The sequence below is a fragment of the Zea mays genome, chromosome 4 (genome assembly GCF_902167145.1).
Source record: "Zea mays cultivar B73 chromosome 4, Zm-B73-REFERENCE-NAM-5.0, whole genome shotgun sequence".
Classification (NCBI taxonomy): Eukaryota; Viridiplantae; Streptophyta; class Magnoliopsida; order Poales; family Poaceae; genus Zea; species Zea mays.
Genome location: NC_050099.1, coordinates 16,053,854 through 16,072,126, shown reverse-complemented (window position 1 = coordinate 16,072,126; position 18,273 = coordinate 16,053,854). Strand labels below are relative to the sequence as shown.

Below are 18,273 nucleotides of genomic sequence, written 5' to 3'. Positions count from 1 at the left end.
ACATCTAATGACAAAAAAATTGTCAGCTAGTGCTCGGACATAACACATTTATCTCTCACAAAGTTGTCATATTCACATGCATGGGTCCTCAGTAGTGTGAAATGTGGAGTCCACTACACATAAGTAACTTCCTATTTTGCAATTTCTAAAGTAGTAATTGTTGTGCATGCTAGATGAGGACGAGATCTAGTTAGATCATCTCCACCTCGCAAAACATCCATCTCTATCATCATAGGTGCTCCCTTTGACACCTTAGAAGGAGGTTAGTCAATGTGCTAGGCGTAGTAGAAGATGGTGCTGCATCATGTCGTGGCTACAAAACAAGACAGAAGGAAGGCTTATTGATCTTATTTTTCCAAGAATAATCTATGTTAGACTTTTGGTGATGCAAAAATGGAGCTAAAAATATTGTATTCTGAAATTTCATTTTGTAAATTTTGAGTTGAAACTCTTAGTTCTATTTTTTGTGAACCAGCTATAGTTCTAAGGAGAGGATGTTTAGATGGAACCACGAACATTGCCATGCGAAGAAGAAAGTGGAAAAGATGTCCAACTCTTGTTTGCACCTGGGTGTTGATTAGCCACCTCTCCAAATTTTGTGCCTTCATACTAAATAACGATAAGATTGTGGTGATCAAAAGAATTTTCTCTCAGTCCATAAAAGGTGATTCTAACAACTAATTTTATTGTGGCATTTAAATCTTACCCAAACATAGAAGAGCAAGAACATACTGAACCCAATACTATGGTTCATCTATTCTATCTAACATCTTTGGTTGATCATTGTAATTTACAAATAACACCTTTCACCACCACACCATGTCAGAGGGTGTTCTTAACAAAATATACCAAGCAACTAGATACATTAGATCTAAGATGAGTGGTGATGATTTAATATGTGAACTAAACTTTCATGTACCGCATCATTTGGCCAAGTGTTTGGTCCCTACCCTTCACTCCTTTGATTGTGCACACTTAATACTCTAGAGCAGTAAAAACATCCCATTTCATAGCATCGTCAATACAGTTTGCTTCACAGAGCTATGTTGGCATGTTTATCAGATATTTATTTGTGATATTTCATTGACTTGCATCCATAGGATTTAAATACGTAAATAATATCCTGGCACATATTTTTAGTCTACAGATACCTCACAAGATGGAGAGGGAATGTATCAACTTTTGAAAAAAAAAATTAAAATTTTGTTGGCCTACATCTTCATTTGGAAAGAAATCTTGAGGTAACTTAAACTCCATGCGCAAGAACCAATGCTAGACATAGAAAATAGAGTATGTATGTCGATTTTAGTGTTGGCTACTCTTAGCGTACTCCGAGTGAACTCATAAGAGCAACTCTTGTAGACATCTACTTGAACCTTCAAAATTAAAATTTAAGGCTTAAGATAAAAAAAAAACAAAATCTGTCAAAGTCTATACTAGAGCCCTTGAATTTTAGGAGACCACAAAACTTCCTCCGGCACTCATTCCTGATGGCTCCAAAGAGAAAGAAGGAAGAAAAAAAAAACTAGCTGGTCTCGGCTGATTGTTCCTATAGAAAGAAGGAAGAAAAAACTAGCGCGCTGATGCACCCTAAAATCTAACTGAAGGCATCTCCTGCTGATGGATCCTTACATAACTCCAACACTCCAGCAGCCCACTGTCCAACAGACCCAAAGCGGGGGTTCAGACCATCGCCTTTCCATCCATTCTCCCCTGTTTTCGTGAAAAAAGGCTGGCCCCTCTAGCCTCCAGCAACCATTCCTTAAACCCACGGAGGGTCCAGGTCCAGCCGTCCAGGCTCCAGAAAGAGGAGAGGAGAGAGAGAGAGAGAGAGGAGGACGAGGAGTTTGTTTGGACGCTGCTCCAAACTCCGAGAAAGGCAGGCACAGCCAGTGATAACTGTCAACAGTCAGTCTATTTACCGCGTCTGCTGCCTGCTGGCTGCTGCCTCGCCCCGCGTGAATCAATAATCATTGAATCCATTCTACCGCTGCTCCTCCTCCTTGCTCTGCCGAGAAGCCGGCGATGAGGGGCCGCAAGAGGCAGCAGGTGAGCGCCAGCTCGGCCGCCGCGCTGGTGAAGGGGAGGGAGAGCACCAAGCAGAAGGAGAAAGAAGCTAGGAAGGAGAAGGAGGCGAGGGAGGCCGGCAGGGAGCCGGCGGCGAAGGAGAGGCAGATGAGGCGCAAGGCCGGGAAGGAGAAGGAGACGGAGACGGGCGGAGAGGGGAAGGAGCCAGCCAAGGAGAAGGAGGTCAGGGAAGAGGGCAAGGAGAACGACAAGCACAAGGAGAAGGCGAAGACGAAGGCCAACGTCTGCCCGCAGTTCTTCAAGGTCTTCTTCCCCGAGCAGTCCACGGAGCGGCTGGTGCGCATCTTCACGCCCACCCATCCCCCCTGTTTTGGTTTAATTAATCCGCGAATCAATGCGTGGACTACTGTGATATCGCTTCCGGTAGCAGTTTATTTTCCCCCACAAACAAATAGTGTGTCTGGTTGTTAGAAATCTGGATCCTGTTTCTTGCGATTGTGATGCTCAGCAAAGAAAATGTGAATTTCAATCCCCCCCCCCCCCCCCCCCCCCTTTTCCTCCCCTGCCGAGTTACCTTTTGTTTTCCTACTAATGATCTATCCGCCGACTGCTTGTCATGTGCCGGTGTCTGATTTGGCAAGCACGCACCAAATGCCACATGGAATTGGACACTTGCGTGTAGCATTTTTTCACTATCGTTTCATCTCATGGCTTACTGGCTAAGATTTGCATACATTCCATACATCACTGCCTTTTTTTTATGAAATCTCATCACGCATGTAGCGCTCGCCTCATTGTCTGTCAGTTCATCTGTGCATTCTGGAGGCAAAGTAAACTATCAGCTTCAGAAATACGTTTGTTGATCCCTGCGCAGAGAATCCCACCCATGTTCAACCAGCACCTCAAGGAGCAGCAGCCAACCGGAGCAGTTTCCCTGAGAGGCCCGAGCGGCAACAGATGGCAGGCAGCGCTCGCTTCAGAGTCCGAGTCGGAGGCCGCGTGGTGCTTCGACCAGGGCTGGAAGGAGTTCGTCACGGACCACTCCCTCAGGCTAGGCCACTTCCTGGTCTTCACGCGCGACGGGCCCGCCCAGTTCTCCGTGGCGGTGTTCTCGTCGTCAGGCGTCATCGACCCGGCAGCCCTGGACGCGAGGCCTACTGCGAACGGCGGCGCGGCCGTCAAGCTCGAAGATGGCGAAGGCGTCGGCGTCCGAGGGGACGTGGACGCAGGCGGCGACACCAGCTCCGAGGTGTCGCTTCTGCCCGCGGAAGAGGGCGATGGAGGAGCGACAGGGAGGAGAACAGGAGCGACGAGTGGTGGCGCTGGCGGCGCCTCTGAGATGTCACTTGTTCTTAGAGAAGAGGGCCGTGGAGTGACAGGGAAGAGAGCGAGAGCGACGACGAGTGATCTCCCGGCAGATGCCAGTGCGCCAAAGAAGCACTCTGCCCTCGCGAAGAAAGCTGGTAAAAGGAGGCCTCAAGCTGCCACTTCAAAGGATGTGTCGATGATTGTTCACAGTAAGAATGATACAAGACAAGAGCCTTGATTTATTGAAAGAATGAAAAATAATCTGTTTTTTTTTTGTTTCTCGCTGTTTTGTTGGTTCACTGTTGAGTGTTGACATCTTTGCAAATGACTGATAGTTAATAGTGGAGTTATTCTATAGCGTGTTTCATTGACAAAATCTTAGCTCTTTGTCGGCTAAGATTTTGCCGACTCCTGTCATTTTTTTGGCATAAATAAAAATAACTGCTCTATTATGTTAGGAACACGATTGCAGTCCCAGCTGAGCACTCTTGAGAAACCAGCACTACTTTTTCTAGCTATGATTCATTCAGAAACCGTAACCATTACCGTCCATGTACTTTCTCATCAAGTCAACCTTTTGCATTCATGCCACAGATCCCACCTTCAGTTTGTTAGACGAATCCAAGACTTTCAACAAGACTCAGATCAGAGACAAGAACGTGCCTAGGAGCGGTAAATGTAAGTTTTTTTTTTTGCTTCGTCTTCACTGAACAATTCTATTGCAGTGAAACTGTCATCATTATCGTTAATCTCGACTCAGTTCCTTTGGATTGTATTGTATGACAACTGTGAATAAATTGGTGCTATTTCCAGTCCTTCTGAGGACCACCAAAGCACCAGTTGTAATATCCCAAAGGCGCCGAGTAACCGAAGAAGAGAAGTGCCTTGCTCTCAGAAAGGCAATGGAGTTCAAGTCGAAGCACCCTTTCACCATGCAGATAATGATCGAGTCTTATGTCTACGTGGGATTTTTCATGGTATAACAACGTCAACTATTTCCCACACTTCCATTCCATTGGCCTGCTCAACAAACACATCTCCTCCATTGCTTCTCTGGCCGCTACTGTGTTTCAGAACATCGCCTGCGAGTTCGTCAGGGAGTCGCTCCCCCGCACGAGCAAGAAGATGACGCTCTGGGACCCGATGGGGAAGCCGTGGGACGTCAGCTACGTCTACTACGGCGACCGCGCCGCCGGCTCCTTCGGTGGCGGCTGGGGTAGGTTCGCTCTGGGGAACAACCTGGAGAAGTCCGACGTCTGCGTCTTCGAGCTCTTCGAGGAGGACAACATGCGGGTGCACATATACAGGGTCGTCCCGGAAATTACCCCGCTCCTGCGCGCCAGCAACAAGGACTAGGCTTGCGGCTTTCCTGTCGATCTGCGGCTACTAGAGAATAACAAGAAGACCGGTTGGTCATTCACAATGCTGGAATGGAATTCGGTGCTCGTTCAAGAGAGAGAGATGCTAATAATTTCCCGGAATAAATAACTGACTATGAACAGAGGAGTCTATTAGTCTATGTTCGCTTAGATTTAATTCGTACCGGTTTCTACTGTTTATACAATGTTTATAAATTACAGTTGCAGCAGTCCAATTAGCTGGCTTTAATCGTGCCCATATTTTGGTTGGAAGTTGGAACCCTGGTGACTGGTGTGTTTGCTTAACTGATATCGCTGTGAACTTGCAGCCGTCGGCGTGATGATTCGCTACATGAACATTATTGTTGTCCCCATTGATTTTTTTTCTTCTTCTTCTTGCGGTTTATGGCAGAAACTTTACTTAGGGGTACAAAAACAGGAGAGCTGTCGCGATTTATCTGATCAGTTTCGCTTTTGCCTTGGCTGGTGGAGCGGTAGTTGCGAACATCTGGGTCTTGGGGTGAAACAGAAGCCTCGACCAAAAAGAAAACCTGGTTGCTTTATGAATGAAATTGTCTAGCCATCGCTTGGTTGCTTTCTGGCAACTGTTGCTAAACTGTTTCTATCGTGAGGCCATGCTTTTCTCAATCGCTGGTGTTTTCTTGTATCATCTGTGAGATAGCAGCCCAGGCATCCTAGAATCCTAAATAGCACAGCAGCAATAACACTGTTTCTATTAGAAATATGTCCCTATATTACTAGGATTTCTATATATTACATGAATAGATTTTATTTTAATAGGTGGGTGCCAGTGGAGCCAACAGCCAGAGTTCCAACCTCCACTCATGCGTAATGTTACTTTATTTCGTATAAAATGGGAAGAACAGAGGCGGGCCCATGGGGTTTTATAGGTATTCATTAAATACTCAAGTTTTAGGTAGTCTATAGTAATTTGTCAATAATGTATTACATAAAATAGTGTTAGAGCACTAATTTCTTTAATCTTTTGAATTTTTAATACCCAATATCAAATGGCTGGAACCGCTTATGAAGGACAAGGATGACGTTCGCCGACCGTGGAACCGTGATTTATATAATAGAGATTTGATTTCAGCGCAATATTTTTTTCATGTGAAATAAGATTTTTTTTGTTGGTTACAACAGCGAAGCTGACAGGCACAAAACATGCACAACCAGTTGCTGCTGTCGAGACCAACCTGCTCTCCATGTCGGTTGCTGCATCCATGTCAAATGCATGCTCTTGTCTTGGCCCTCCACTCCACCTCCGTGTTGCTTCACTCGTGTTGCTTCACTCTGTTTTCTGTTGGTCGATGGCTCGCTGCAGATGGGCACAAGAACAAGACCACGCGCTGAGGTCTCTCAGTCAGGCTCGGCAGCTCAGCTCCGCTGATGAGGCCTCCCTTTAATTCCTTTCTACTCAATTCATCACCCCCCCCCCCCCCCCCCCCCCCCTTTTGCAGTACGTACTGGCGATAAGTACGAGTGTGAGACACGAGCAACAGCTAAGCTGATCGTGTGGCATCTGATGAAGCTGGTTAGCTGGGATCTAATCCAATCATTGCCCAATGATTCAGTCTGCCGGTTAACAACATGAGAATGGCCTTTTGATGTTACCGTTAATAGAGTCATCTTATGGTTGTTCTTGGCGACCAAGCGTTTTTACGGTACGTAAAGAAATCAGCAAAGGTACTAGCACCAATTTTGCCAGAGTTGGTCAGGGTGTCTCCTCGTAGAAATGTAGAATCATTTACAAGCCAGTGCGGCGGATTCTAGCAGTACTTCCCAAGGACGAGGAAGAAGCTCCCTGTCAGTGTCACTGTCACCCGGAGAACCGACTTCAACAAAATTAAGGGGCAGAGAGGTGTACACTGTACTGCTCCTACAGCTGTTCATCGATCATGTGGGGGCGATTAGGCAAGCCGGATTAAGATTAATGATGGATGAGGCAGGGCATTTAGACCACTAATGGCCGGAGATATGGTACTCTCTACTCTGATCGCGGCTTCCTGTTGGTTGCGATGTGTCAGTGACACTGTTCGTTGATCATGGTGTGGTTAGGCGAGCCGGATTAAGATTAGTGATAGATGAGGTAGATCACTAATAATAATAATGCTGAGAGAGAGAGAGAGATGGTACTCTGATCGCGGCCTCTTGTCGGCTGCAATTTTTTTCAGCGTGCTGTTCTGTTCATGAGGCTGGGGGACTTGGATTGGCATCCCATTTTGCGCCACGGAGATGGTGTTGGTGCAACCACCAGAAAAGCTTTGGCCTCATTCTGCAGTTAATGGCCCCTTCATTTCGGTAGGTTCTTGATGGCAAAGGCACATATCTCGTTGCCAGCTGATTGGCATTGCACTCAAGGAATCGTACGGACAGAGCCATTTCGCCACGGCTGAGTTGAGCTCAGGATGGTATCCAGTGTATGTGGCATCCAATTCCTGGCAGTAACTGGAGTTGACCAGTATACATATCAAGTTCCAACAGTTCAAACTGACAAACGTTTCAGACTTCTTCCATGCAGAATTTGGTTCTGCATGCTCTTGTTGATGAACAATGCTGCTGCACTTGGATCATCAAAAGAACAACAAACAATGTATCGGTTTCAGACACAGGTAGTTAGGATAGTGTTATCGATAGCAAGAAAAACGCAACTTTGAAGAGGGACATCAAGTAAACTCTGACAGAGAAACATCAAGTGAACTTAAAACTTGTATAGAGCATTGTACGATCACACACACACACACACTACTATGTTTTGTGTCACTCATCTCATCCGCCACTGATTTCTTGGAACGATCAGATCAGATGAGATCAGATGGGCGCAGTCCTCGGGTTCCTGGACTTGTTGACGAGGAACAGCTTCTTGAGGAGCCTGAGCATCAGCATGAGGCTCCACTTCCGGCGCCGGACCACCCTGCCGTCCTGTGGGTGGTGGGGATGTTTGCCCTTGCAGTGCTTCTCCAGATCGACGACGACCATCTTGTCGTCGTCGTCGAGGTCGAGCCAGCTCATCGCCAACCGTTCCTTGTTGATCACAGGGCTCAGCGGGCACAGCGGCGGCACGCTGGCGAGCTCCTCGTTGAAGTCCTCCCACAGCATGTCCATCTTCTCCTCCTCCTCCTCCTCCTCTTCTTCCTCCTCCCCAGCAACGGTGGCGAGGAACCACCGCGAGGGGGAGCCGCCGAGGCCGAGCTGGTGCGGGGGGAACGCTGATGGAACGAGCTGGCCTCCTGCGTGAAGAGTGGGGAAAGTGAAGTCATCATCCATGCCTGATGCGAGCCTGCAAATGTTTCAGGTGTAGGAGCATGTGTGTGTGTGTGTGTGTGGTGTTGATGTATGTCTCTACTACCGCTACTCCTTTAGCCCCTTAGTATCTCTCTATATATGTGTGTAATTCTACATATGTGGAACACTTGGTCTGTACTGCTGCCATGGATGGTGCAACATCCTCATCTACCTACCTGGAATTGGCTTGTCCGTTGAATTGAAGACGTAGCTTCAGTCATGGAGTTCCAACTTTGAAGACATGGATGACAGAGCAATCACTGTTCTTGGATTAATGCACACTGTTGATCAGCGAAATGACAGGCACTCATGCTGCAAATGATTCACTTGTTCTGCAGGATTTATATGTGCACCCACAAGTTCAGGGGCATGCAGGAGGCTCTTGGGTCTGGCCAACCTAACAGAAGCTGTGAATAAAGGATGCTGCTGGTTGGACCAAACTGCCAGTACATTTTGAGGAAAAGGGTGACTGCTGTCCAATATGGATGGGGATGGGGTGATTGGAAAGCAAAGGGTGGCTGCCTGGAATCCATGAACATGTAGATCAGCAGTGTTTGAGTGGTTCTGGTCTTTTGGAGGGAGAGCAACAGCCCACATGGAATTGCATTCTGATGGCTTTCTGCTGAAGATGCGGTGTTGCTTGGGAGTTGGGAACAAGGGATCTGATCTGCCTGCTGCTCCCTGTCTGGTGTCTGTGTTCCCAAATAGAATGTGTGTTTGGACTATATTTTTTTACTAGATTTATAGAAAATATTGTGAATATTTATATGTCTGATTTCTGAATAAGTTTATCATAAAAATACATTTCATAATTCATCTCAAGATAGTTATTAAGCATTTAATACTTTATTTTATATATTTAATCAAATGTTGAGATCCATTTACTCTTTGAAAAACTAGAATCTTCGTTGCGCATAGAGAGTCATTGTATACTCACTCAGTCCTAATTTATATAATTTGTTTGACTTTCTGAACCAAATTTACTCGGCTCATCTTATTTATTTCTGTTGGAATACGAACCCATGCCCCTAACCAGGGATGGGGAGTAGTATTAATAGACTTAGTAACTGGGCCAGACCCATTACAGTGAGGGGTGAGACGGTAATTACACGGGAAATTCTAGAATCCTAGACGGGTAGTCTAACACCCCCCGCAGTCACAACTCTATCCTGTACAGATGTTGAGACTGGATCGAAAGTCTAAGAATACACTCGATGGTAGTCCCTTGGTGAAGATGTCGGCGAACTGCAGCGTGATGGGGACGCTGAGAACCCGAACGTCACCGGCAGCGACACGCTCGCGGACGAAGTGTAGGTCGATCTCTACGTGCTTCGTGCGCTGATGCTGCACGGGGTTGGTGGAGAGGTAGACCGCACTGACGTTGTCGCAGTAGACGAGAGTGGCGCGCTGAAGAGGACTGTGGAGCTCGTGGAGGAGCTGGCGCAGCCAGGAGGCCTCTGCCACACCGTTGGCCACGGCACGGTACTCGGCCTCAGCGCTGGAGCGAGAGACGACGGGCTGCCTCTTGACGGCCCAAGAGACGAGGTTGGCGCCCAGGAACACGGCGTAGCCGGAGGTGGACCGGCGCGTGTCGGGACAGTCAGCCCAGTCAGCGTCGGTGTAGACCACGAGCTCCGACGTCGGGGATGGGCGGAGTAGGAGGCCGTAGTCGAGGGAGCCGCGGAGGTAGCGCAGAATCCGCTTGAGCGCAGTGAGATGGGGCTCCCGCGGAGTGTGCATATGCAGGCACACCTGCTGGACGGCGTAAGCGATGTCGGGCCTGGAGAACGTGAGGTACTGGAGCGCGCCGGTGAGGCTCTGGTATGACGTCGCGTCGGCGACCGGAGGTCCGTCGTCCTCAGAGAGCTTCGCCTGAGTGTCGACAGGCGTGGAGCAGGGCTTGCAGTCAGACATGCCAGCCCGCTCCAGGATGTCGATGGCGTACTGGCGCTGGTGGAGGAAGAGACCCTGAGGCCGACATTCGGCGGTGATGCCGAGGAAGTGGTGTAGGGGCCCCAGGTCCTTCATCGCGAACTCCCACTGAAGGGCGACGATCGTGCGGTGTAGAAGGTCGTCGGTGGATGCCGTGAGCACAATGTCGTCGACGTAGAGCAGGAGGTAGACGGTGTCGTCGCCGCGCCGATAGATGAACAGGGACGTGTCCGACTTGGCCTCGACGAAGCCGATGGAGGCCAGGTTGGAGGCGAAGCGACTGTACCAAGCCCGTGGCGCCTGCTTGAGGCCGTACAGGGACCTATTCAGCCGGCAAACCAGATCCGGACGGTCAGCGTCGACGAAGCCGGTGGGCTGGCTGCAGTAGACAGTCTCCGTCAGAGTGTCATGGAGGAAGGCATTCTTGACATCGAGCTGATGGATCGCCCAGTCGCGGGAGAGGGCGAGGGAGAGGACGGTGCGAACAGTGGCGAACTTGACGACAGGGCTGAAGGTCTCGTCGTTGTCCACTCTAGGACGCTGGGTGAAGCCCCGAAGGACCCAACGGGCCTTGTAGCGGTCGAGGGAGCCGTCCGAGGTCAGCTTGTGGCGAAATAGCCACTTGCCGGTGACCACGTTGGTGCCTGGTGGACGCGGCACCAGGTCCCAGGTGTGGTTGGCCAAGAGGGCCGCGTACTCCTCCTCCATAGCACGACGCCAATGTGGGTCGGCGAGGGCAGTGCGAACGGAGGAGGGCACCGGGGAAGCGTCGGGTGGAGTGCTAGACGTAGCAGCTGCCAGGATTAGCCGGTCGATGGGGCGGAGAACGCCAGCAGCGCGCCGAGTCACCATCGGGTGGACGTGCCCGGGGTCGCGGTGGATGGCGACCGGGTGGTAAACGGACGACTCGGAGCGAACCGCCGGAACGTCGAGAGCGGCTGGTGGGGCCGGCTCGCGGCAGTGATAGACGACGGCGGGGTCGGCGAACCGGGTCGCGCTCGTCGACGGGACCGAGTAGGGGGGCGCCGAGGTAGTGGTGTGGCCGCGGCGATGGTAGACGAGTGCGGGGTTGGCGAAGCGAGCCGGAGTCGACGGGTCCGCGCGTGGCGCAGGCGGGGTCGACGGGGCCGCGCGTGGCGCGGAAGAGGTCGTAGTGGCCGCACGAGGAGCAGGTAACGGCGCAAGACGGGGAGCCGGAGGTGGGGGAGGAATCAGATCGGACTCGAGGAGGGAGTCAAGATCGGTGGGTGGGGTGGAGCCAGCAAGGGGAAACACATCTTCGTCGAAGATGATGTGACGAGAGATGATGATGCGGTGGGAGGTGAGGTCCAGACACCGGTACCCCTTGTGGTCAGGGGAGTAGCCAAGGAATAGACAACGGGTGGAGCGAGGAGAAAGCTTATGTGGAGCGGTAGCGGAAGTGTTAGGGTAGCAGGCACAACCGAACACGCGAAGGTGGTCATAGGAAGGGGTTGTGTCGTATAGGGCGAAGTGAGGGGTAGGGTGGCGCACCGCCTTCGAGGGAAGACGGTTGAGGAGGTGGGTGGCAGTGTGCAGGGCCTCTGCCCAGTAGCTGGCAGGGAGATACGCCTGGAAGAGGAGGCAACAGAGCATATTAGTGGTGGTGCGGATCATGCGTTCGGCTCGGCCGTTCTGTGCAGAGGTGTAGGGGCACGAGAGACGCAACTGGACGCCATGAGTGAGGAAGAAAGAGTGAGAGGCGTTGTTATCGAACTCGCGGCCATTATCACACTGCAGAGCACGGACCGGGCGACGAAACTGAGTGGATACCCAGGTGAAGAAGTGTGTGAGGGTGGTGAATGTGTCCGACTTCAACCGAAGCGGGAAGGTCCAGAGAAAATGGGAAAAATCATCCAAAATCACCAAATAGTATTTATAACCAGAAAGACTGAGTACAGGGGAGGTCCAAAGATCACAGTGAACCAGGTCAAAAGCCTGCTCAGCCCGAGAAGAAGAAGTAGTAAATGGGAGACGAGTATGTCGGCCTAACTGACAAGCATGACAGAGACCCTCAAAATGTCCCCTACTACATGAAGGATCTAGACTACTGGTAATCTTGGTCACGACGTCGGGTCCAGGATGGCCGAGACGACGATGTCATGTGGTGGAGGAGGTAGTGGAGACCAGGACAAGGGGGTGGAGACACGCGGGCGGTGGAGGGCTGGAGCGTGTAGAGCGGCCCCGAGCTGTCACAGCGGGGGAGAAGGGTCCTGGTGGCCAGATCCTTCACAGAAAAACCAGAGGGGTCAAACTCAATGGAACAGGAGTTGTCAGTGGTGAATCGATGAACAGAAAGAAGATTGTGAGTGATGTGGGGAGCTACGAGAACATCGTTGAGGTAAAACGGCCCAGGGAGAACCGAGGCACCTACTGAGGTGACTGGCAGAGTGGAACCGTTTCCAACGACGATCGAGGATGGGTGAGAGGGGAGGGGGGATGAGAGGGAGAGAGCGTGCCTGTCGTGGGAGTGGTGTGGTACGAGGCACCGGAGTCGATCACCCAGTCGGAGGGGGTGGGGTCATCGCCATGGTGCTGAAGGCAGCAGCGAGGGAGGCGTTGTCCCAACCACCGGCCGGCGGAGACCAAGGCGTCGAGGTGTGGGTCCCCGGGGGCAGGAGCGCGGGCGGAGCTTGGGGCACGACGGGTACACCGTAAGGAGGCGTGCCGTAGTGAGGTGCAGTCAGGAGGGCCAGCGCCGGAGGACGGGAGGCACTCGGTGCCTGGCCCGGCCACATGGCGATGGTCTCGGTCCAGGGGTTGTAGAATGACGGCCACGCGTGGCCGCCACCCCGGCCGGAGGGACCACCACGAGAGGAGCCGCCACCCCCACGGCCGCCCTTGCGGGAGCGACGACCCCCGTCGGTCGTGGAAGTCGGACGAGGGGCCGCCGGGACGGCGGGTGGAGGGCGGGTAGGAGCCCCGGTCGACGGAGGACGGGTGGCCTGGCCCCCTAAAGTCGGCAGACCACTAGTAGGAGCGCTGTAAAGAGCCGAGGCAGGAGTAGGTGCCTCATTCGCCATGGTGAGCTCCTCAAGGAGAAGCTCGTTCCGCACGGCGTGGAAGGTGGGGAAGGGCACGCTCCGCTTGATGAGAGCCTTCAGGTGGCTGTAGCGAGGGCTGAGGCCACGCAGGAGGTTCAGCACCAGGGTACGATCGACAACTGGCTCGCCGAGATCGCGGAGAGAGTCAGCCAGACCCTTCATCTGGCGGCAGTATTCTCCCACGGAGAGGTCCCCCTGAGAGAATAGGTGGAACTGCGCGTTGAGGTGGAGCGCCCGCGCATCCCGATTCCCGAGGAACTGGTCCTCGAGAGCGAGCCACGCCTGGCGCGCAGTGTCCGCCTGGTCGCGGATGATGTCCTGGAGGTCAACGGTGATGGTGCCGTGGAGCCACGAGAGGACAACGCTGTCCATGAGGCACCAGGAGCGAGGCGGCGAAGCGTCGTGGTCGATGAGGACGTGGTCGTCGAGGACGAACCTCCGCAGCGTGAGAAGGACCTGTCCTCGCCAACGGGGGTAGTGGGGAGACGTCGGATCCAACACCACGGACACGAGAGCCCGGATGTTGTGCAGACCTGCGGCTTGAGCATGGAGAGCAGCGATGAGGTCGACGTCGAGGTAAGAGGCGAGGGGGTCCTCCGGGGGTTCCACAGAGGCGACCGGCGGGCGGCCGAGGAGGCGCTGCGTGGTGGCCATCTGGGTGGTCAGAGCGGCACCCAGGGCACGCTCACGCTCCAGGGCGAGGGAGGCGGCGCGCTCGCGCTCCCGCGAGGCCGTCACAGCCGCCTGGATCGTAGCGAGGGTGTCGCCGAGTGTGGAGTCGGTACCGGGGGGGGTGCCGCGAGGGCAGGAAACCCCGGTGGAGAGCCTCGACGGAGGGCCGGGGAAGAGACGTCGCGGAGGGGCCTGAGGCCGACGATGTAGGGAGCCTCGGCATCTGCCAGGGAGCGGCCGGGGCCCATGGGGTGGGTCTGGCCGGCAGCAGGGAGGCCCAGGGAGGCGATGCCGGCGGCCAGGGAAGCGGGGGCCGCGCCCAGGCCCGTGGCCAGGGGCAGGTGCGCCAGGCCGGCGGTGTGCGCGTCCGGGGGAGGTCCGCCATGGGTCAGAGGGCGCGGCGGCGGGCAGCAGAGGGCTGCTGGCGACGGCGGCGAAGGGGGAGGAGGGCGCGGGCGCGCGTGCTGCGCGAGCACGACGCCAACAGGGCGCGCAGGCAGCAGGAGGCGCGGGCGGCGTGCCTGCGCAGAGGGAGAGGGAGGAGGCGCCGGCAGCTGGGCAGGGAGGGAGGGGGAGGAGGCGCCGGCGGCTGGGATGGAGGGAGAGAGAGGAGAGGCCGGCGGCGGGAGGAAGGCCGGCGGCTGGGGGCCGGCGGTGGCTGCAGGGCGAGGAGAAGTCCCTGGCGGCTGTAGCTGCTGTTGGACAAGACCTAAACCTAAATCTAATCTGATACCATGTTGGAATACGAAACCATGCCCCTAACCAGGGATGAGGAGTAGTATTAATAGACTTAGTAACTGGGCCAGACCCATTACAGTGAGGGGTGAGACGGTAATTACACGGGGAACACCCCAAACCCTAGAATCCTAGACGGGTAGTCTAACAATTTCTTTTGCAAAAAAACAAAAAAAAAATTAAAGGCACACTTAATTAAAATATGGTAAACGATATCACAGTAAATAATAATAATAAATTTTAATAAGACGGGCCGGTCAAATTTAAAGTTAAAAAGTTAAATGAATTATAAATTGGAACGGAAGGAGTATTCAATTTTGTCGGAGAAAGACACTATAGACTAACCAGTTATCATGTCCACCCCACTAGTAGAAAAGAGCTCAAAGCTTACGATGGGGTTTAATTTTTACAGACGGTTTTAGTTATCAAGCGTCGATGCTATTTTTATTGGTGGTTTTTTTTAAGAAGTAACCACTTGAAATCATTTTTATCCTTAATTGTTTGAGTTTTCCAAATGTCCTCTTATGAAAAAACCACTAACATAAAAGTTGTAGATCTCTAAAAGTAATGAAACTTTGTAGTTGACAAATTTTTTATTTAAAATCATTTTGGCTATAAAAAATTGCATCTAAATTTGTTAAATTTAAAATGTAAATTCTGCAAACGAACTCAGATGGAAAAGTACCAAAATTAAAGTTCTAGAACTTCAAAAGTTATAAAACTTTGTAGTTGAAAACTTTTTGTTTGAATTCATTTACAGCCTCAAATGGTCAATTTATACTTGAATTATTCTAATAAGTGAGCAACAAAACCGCAATATAGAATCGAAGTAAGTTATAGGCAAAGTGGTAGAGAGGGCTACGCATGAGCGTGACAGGTGTGGTGGGTTCGATTCCCAGGGACCGTGTAGCCACAAAAAATGCTGCGACGAGCGAGCGGGGCTTGGGTTGGGTTGAGGCCTCCCCTAACTTAAAATATTTTTTTGATATTTTTAAAACATATTTTTGTTTCCTAGAAAAGATTTTCGCTGACGGTTTTATTACCTCGCTCGCCAGCGGAAATCAATTTTCACTAGCGGTTCTCAATTAACCGCTTGTACAAATATTATTTTCTACTGACCCTAGTACTAGCGGTTCTGAAAAACTTCATTACAAATGGGTTCACAACCGTCTATATAGGGTTTCTCAGTATTAGTGGCCCCCGATACTCATAAGTAAAGATATTGTATGATAACTTTTTATAGGGTTAATTTGATCATTTACGAATAGCATTGGTATCCTCAAGTCCTAGAACAATTGTCATTGTGAAACGAAAAGAACGTGTCCTACACTCCTACTGCCTACGTCCTGCCAAACAATTGCACATCACGCTCGCAAGGCAGTGACGGCACGGATCGTTGACAACTAGGCTAAGCCCCCCTTGGAACGCAGGATTAGTAAAATGCAAGAGTAGAAAAAACATAGGAAAAAAGTTGCATGACAATCACAATTCTATAGAAATTAAACATATTGAAAATTACTAAATAGAGTGTTTGGAAGTAACATACGAAGAACACATGAATTAAAGGGAAGAGATAGACACAAAGGAAAGTTTCCAAGAGGTTGGACCTCTTGTTAGAAATTCTCCAAAATCTCGCTACAATGAGCAATTCTATAGGAATTATATAGGATTTGTAGTAACTCAATCATTTGTTCCAAAGAGCTACATAGAAAAATTTCCTATATGATTTCAATCCTCTAAAATTCCTCTATTTTTCCTTTGTTCCAGAGAGGGCCTAAATGTCTCGTCGTAGTTTGAGCCTTTGAGGCTTGTCTGCTAGAAGCCGACCAGTACGCCCGAATTTTTTGTATTTTGGTATTTTTTGAAAAAAATCATGTTTAGACCACCGGACGACTTAATTCTTTTTTGGACCCTTTACTCGACGCCAGGGCCAATGGCGCCGAGGTAAGACGTCTCAGCGTCACAGGCTCTAGCGTCGAGGTATGTGCCTTGCTGGCGGCGAGGGCTGACGCGAAGGCCGACGTGGCACCTAGCTCGATGCCATATATATTGGCGCCGAGCTAGTAAGTCCTATAAATCGACTGTTTTCTGGCTGAGAGCTACGCCCGGCCATTTGAATCCCTCATTTCAATCTACTTCCATACCAGTGAGAGGTGCTCCAATTTTCGTATTCGAGTTGGAAAACTTTGAATTGATCCTTATATCTTGAAGACAAAGGTATGGTGTCTCACTGATTTGTTTGTTACGTATATTGCATTGTATGGTTTCGATCAATTAGTTTTGATTGGTGCGCATATTGCTATTAGTTATGATTCCTAGGATATATGGTTCATATGATGACTGGTTTGTTAGATAGTTTGTGAAAGATGTATTTATAAGTTAAAATCATTTCTGCTATTTCTATATAGTTGTGTTAATATATAATTGTTTTCTTAGATGAAAGAAAAGTATTGGGAGTTGTTGTGGCAGAAGTGAGGTCGTCCTCGGGAGTTATATCAGGATGCATCTAGTAAGGATGCTCATGTTCCTCCTGATCTTCTTGTGCCTAATTGTGATTGTGGTAGACCGGCTTGGGTATGTCAATCCAAATATCCAGACACGGTTGCTCGCTGCTTCTATACTTGTCGCAGTTTTAACGTATATAGCTTATGACTTCTGTGTTATTGGTGTTTACTAGATGTGTACTAATGCTTCGTTCCATTCCTGTAGGATCACTTGGGGTGTTTTTCCGGTGGATCGACGGTCTTGATAAATTTGACCCTCGATATCTCCTTTTCGCTAATTGGTTGTGCGGAAGGAATACACATGAGCGTTTCAATCGTTAGGTGCCTCCTCCCCCGAACCTGCCATCGATGACGGGTGAGAAGAACTTAGCCACAGAAAGACAACTGGAGTCTCTGCCTCGGTGTGATTGTGGAGATCGTGATGTGATATGTGAGGACACTGCGAAGTACTTCGTGTGTCTCAACATTAATTATGTGAGTGCATAACAAATATCCAAAATTTTGTTATTTTTTGCACAAATTTACTAATTTATTCTCCTACAGTCATACGGTGGGTGTAAGTGTATTTTCAGAGAGTGATTGTATGGTCCTAAGTCCCATTGGCCTAATCCAGAGGCAAAGGAGAAGAAAAAGAATGAGTGGGTGGAAGAGTTGAAGTCCGATCCTGTACTCTGCAAATATGGTATTGAAGCTAAGAAAGGACTAGTTCCTTCCAAGTTTGGTGTGGGCTATTTTTGTGGACATATGGTAGATTACGATGAGGTTTGTATTTGTTTTTTATTGCATGAGCTGTAATATTGCATCTGTACTTACTTATTTTTTGTGTGTAGAATACAAGAAAATGCATTTGGGAGAGATATGTCGACAAAGAAGAAGTGATACATACAATAAAGTCGAAGAGACTCATGGGACAGAAGATGTGTTGTGGATCTCAGCTCGTCGATTCCTACATTAAAGATCGTAGACAGGAGATGTGTAGGTTCGCAAAATCAATGGGTTATCACAGCCCGATGCGTGTTGACCGGAGGAGATTGAAGACGGCAAACGAGAAGAGAGCACAGGAGGCAATGGAAATGGAGGCGGCTAGAGCCGAGAAACAGATGTTGAGGAATCTTGCTGGTCGTCTGAGTGCAAGTAAGTGCGAAAAGGACGTGTTGGTTTTGCTTGTACATTGTATTTATCTTGTCTTTTCTAACTTATTTGTCCCATTATATTTGCAGAGAATGGATGCGCTGGGAAATATATCGCAGACGAGGCTCGTGCAAGATACGTTCAGCAAAAAATAGCGATGATGGAGCTGATGGAGGAGAAGGATGACTCATCAAGGTTGAGTGAGCTCATCGTGCTCGCTAAGGCTGGATTAAATGG

General features: G+C 50.2%; 2 protein-coding genes across 2 annotated transcripts; one reads left to right on the top strand and one right to left on the bottom strand.

Annotated features, from left to right (window-relative positions):
- Window positions 1–1,920: 1,920 nt before the first annotated feature.
- LOC100192062 (B3 domain-containing protein REM16) lies at window positions 1,921–4,836 on the top strand. Its single transcript, NM_001137485.1, has 5 exons — window positions 1,921–2,364; window positions 2,903–3,545; window positions 3,931–4,014; window positions 4,150–4,313; window positions 4,411–4,836. The coding sequence occupies exons 1-5, from the start codon at window positions 2,026–2,028 to the stop codon at window positions 4,690–4,692; spliced, it is 1,512 nt and encodes a 503-aa protein (NP_001130957.1). The 5' UTR covers window positions 1,921–2,025; the 3' UTR covers window positions 4,693–4,836.
- Window positions 4,837–7,370: 2,534 nt separating this feature from the next.
- On the bottom strand, window positions 7,371–8,056 carry LOC100382485 (uncharacterized). Its single transcript, NM_001175224.1, has one exon. It carries the CDS (start codon window positions 7,980–7,982, stop codon window positions 7,527–7,529), a length of 456 nt encoding a protein of 151 aa, NP_001168695.1. The 5' UTR covers window positions 7,983–8,056; the 3' UTR covers window positions 7,371–7,526.
- Between the last annotated feature and the right edge of the window lie 10,217 nt (window positions 8,057–18,273).

What these genes read in the sequence shown, in the direction of transcription:
- LOC100382485 (NM_001175224.1), bottom strand. Translation starts at nt 7,982, where the DNA reads ATGGATGATGACTTCACTTTCCCCACTCTTCACGCAGGAGGCCAGCTC.
- LOC100192062 (NM_001137485.1), top strand. Translation starts at nt 2,026, where the DNA reads ATGAGGGGCCGCAAGAGGCAGCAGGTGAGCGCCAGCTCGGCCGCCGCG. An exon ending in AGCAGTCCACGGAGCGGCTG is followed by an intron (nt 2,365 to 2,902) that starts GTGCGCATCTTC and finishes ATCCCTGCGCAG; the next exon opens with AGAATCCCACCCATGTTCAA. An exon ending in CGTGCCTAGGAGCGGTAAAT is followed by an intron (nt 4,015 to 4,149) that starts GTAAGTTTTTTT and finishes TGCTATTTCCAG; the next exon opens with TCCTTCTGAGGACCACCAAA.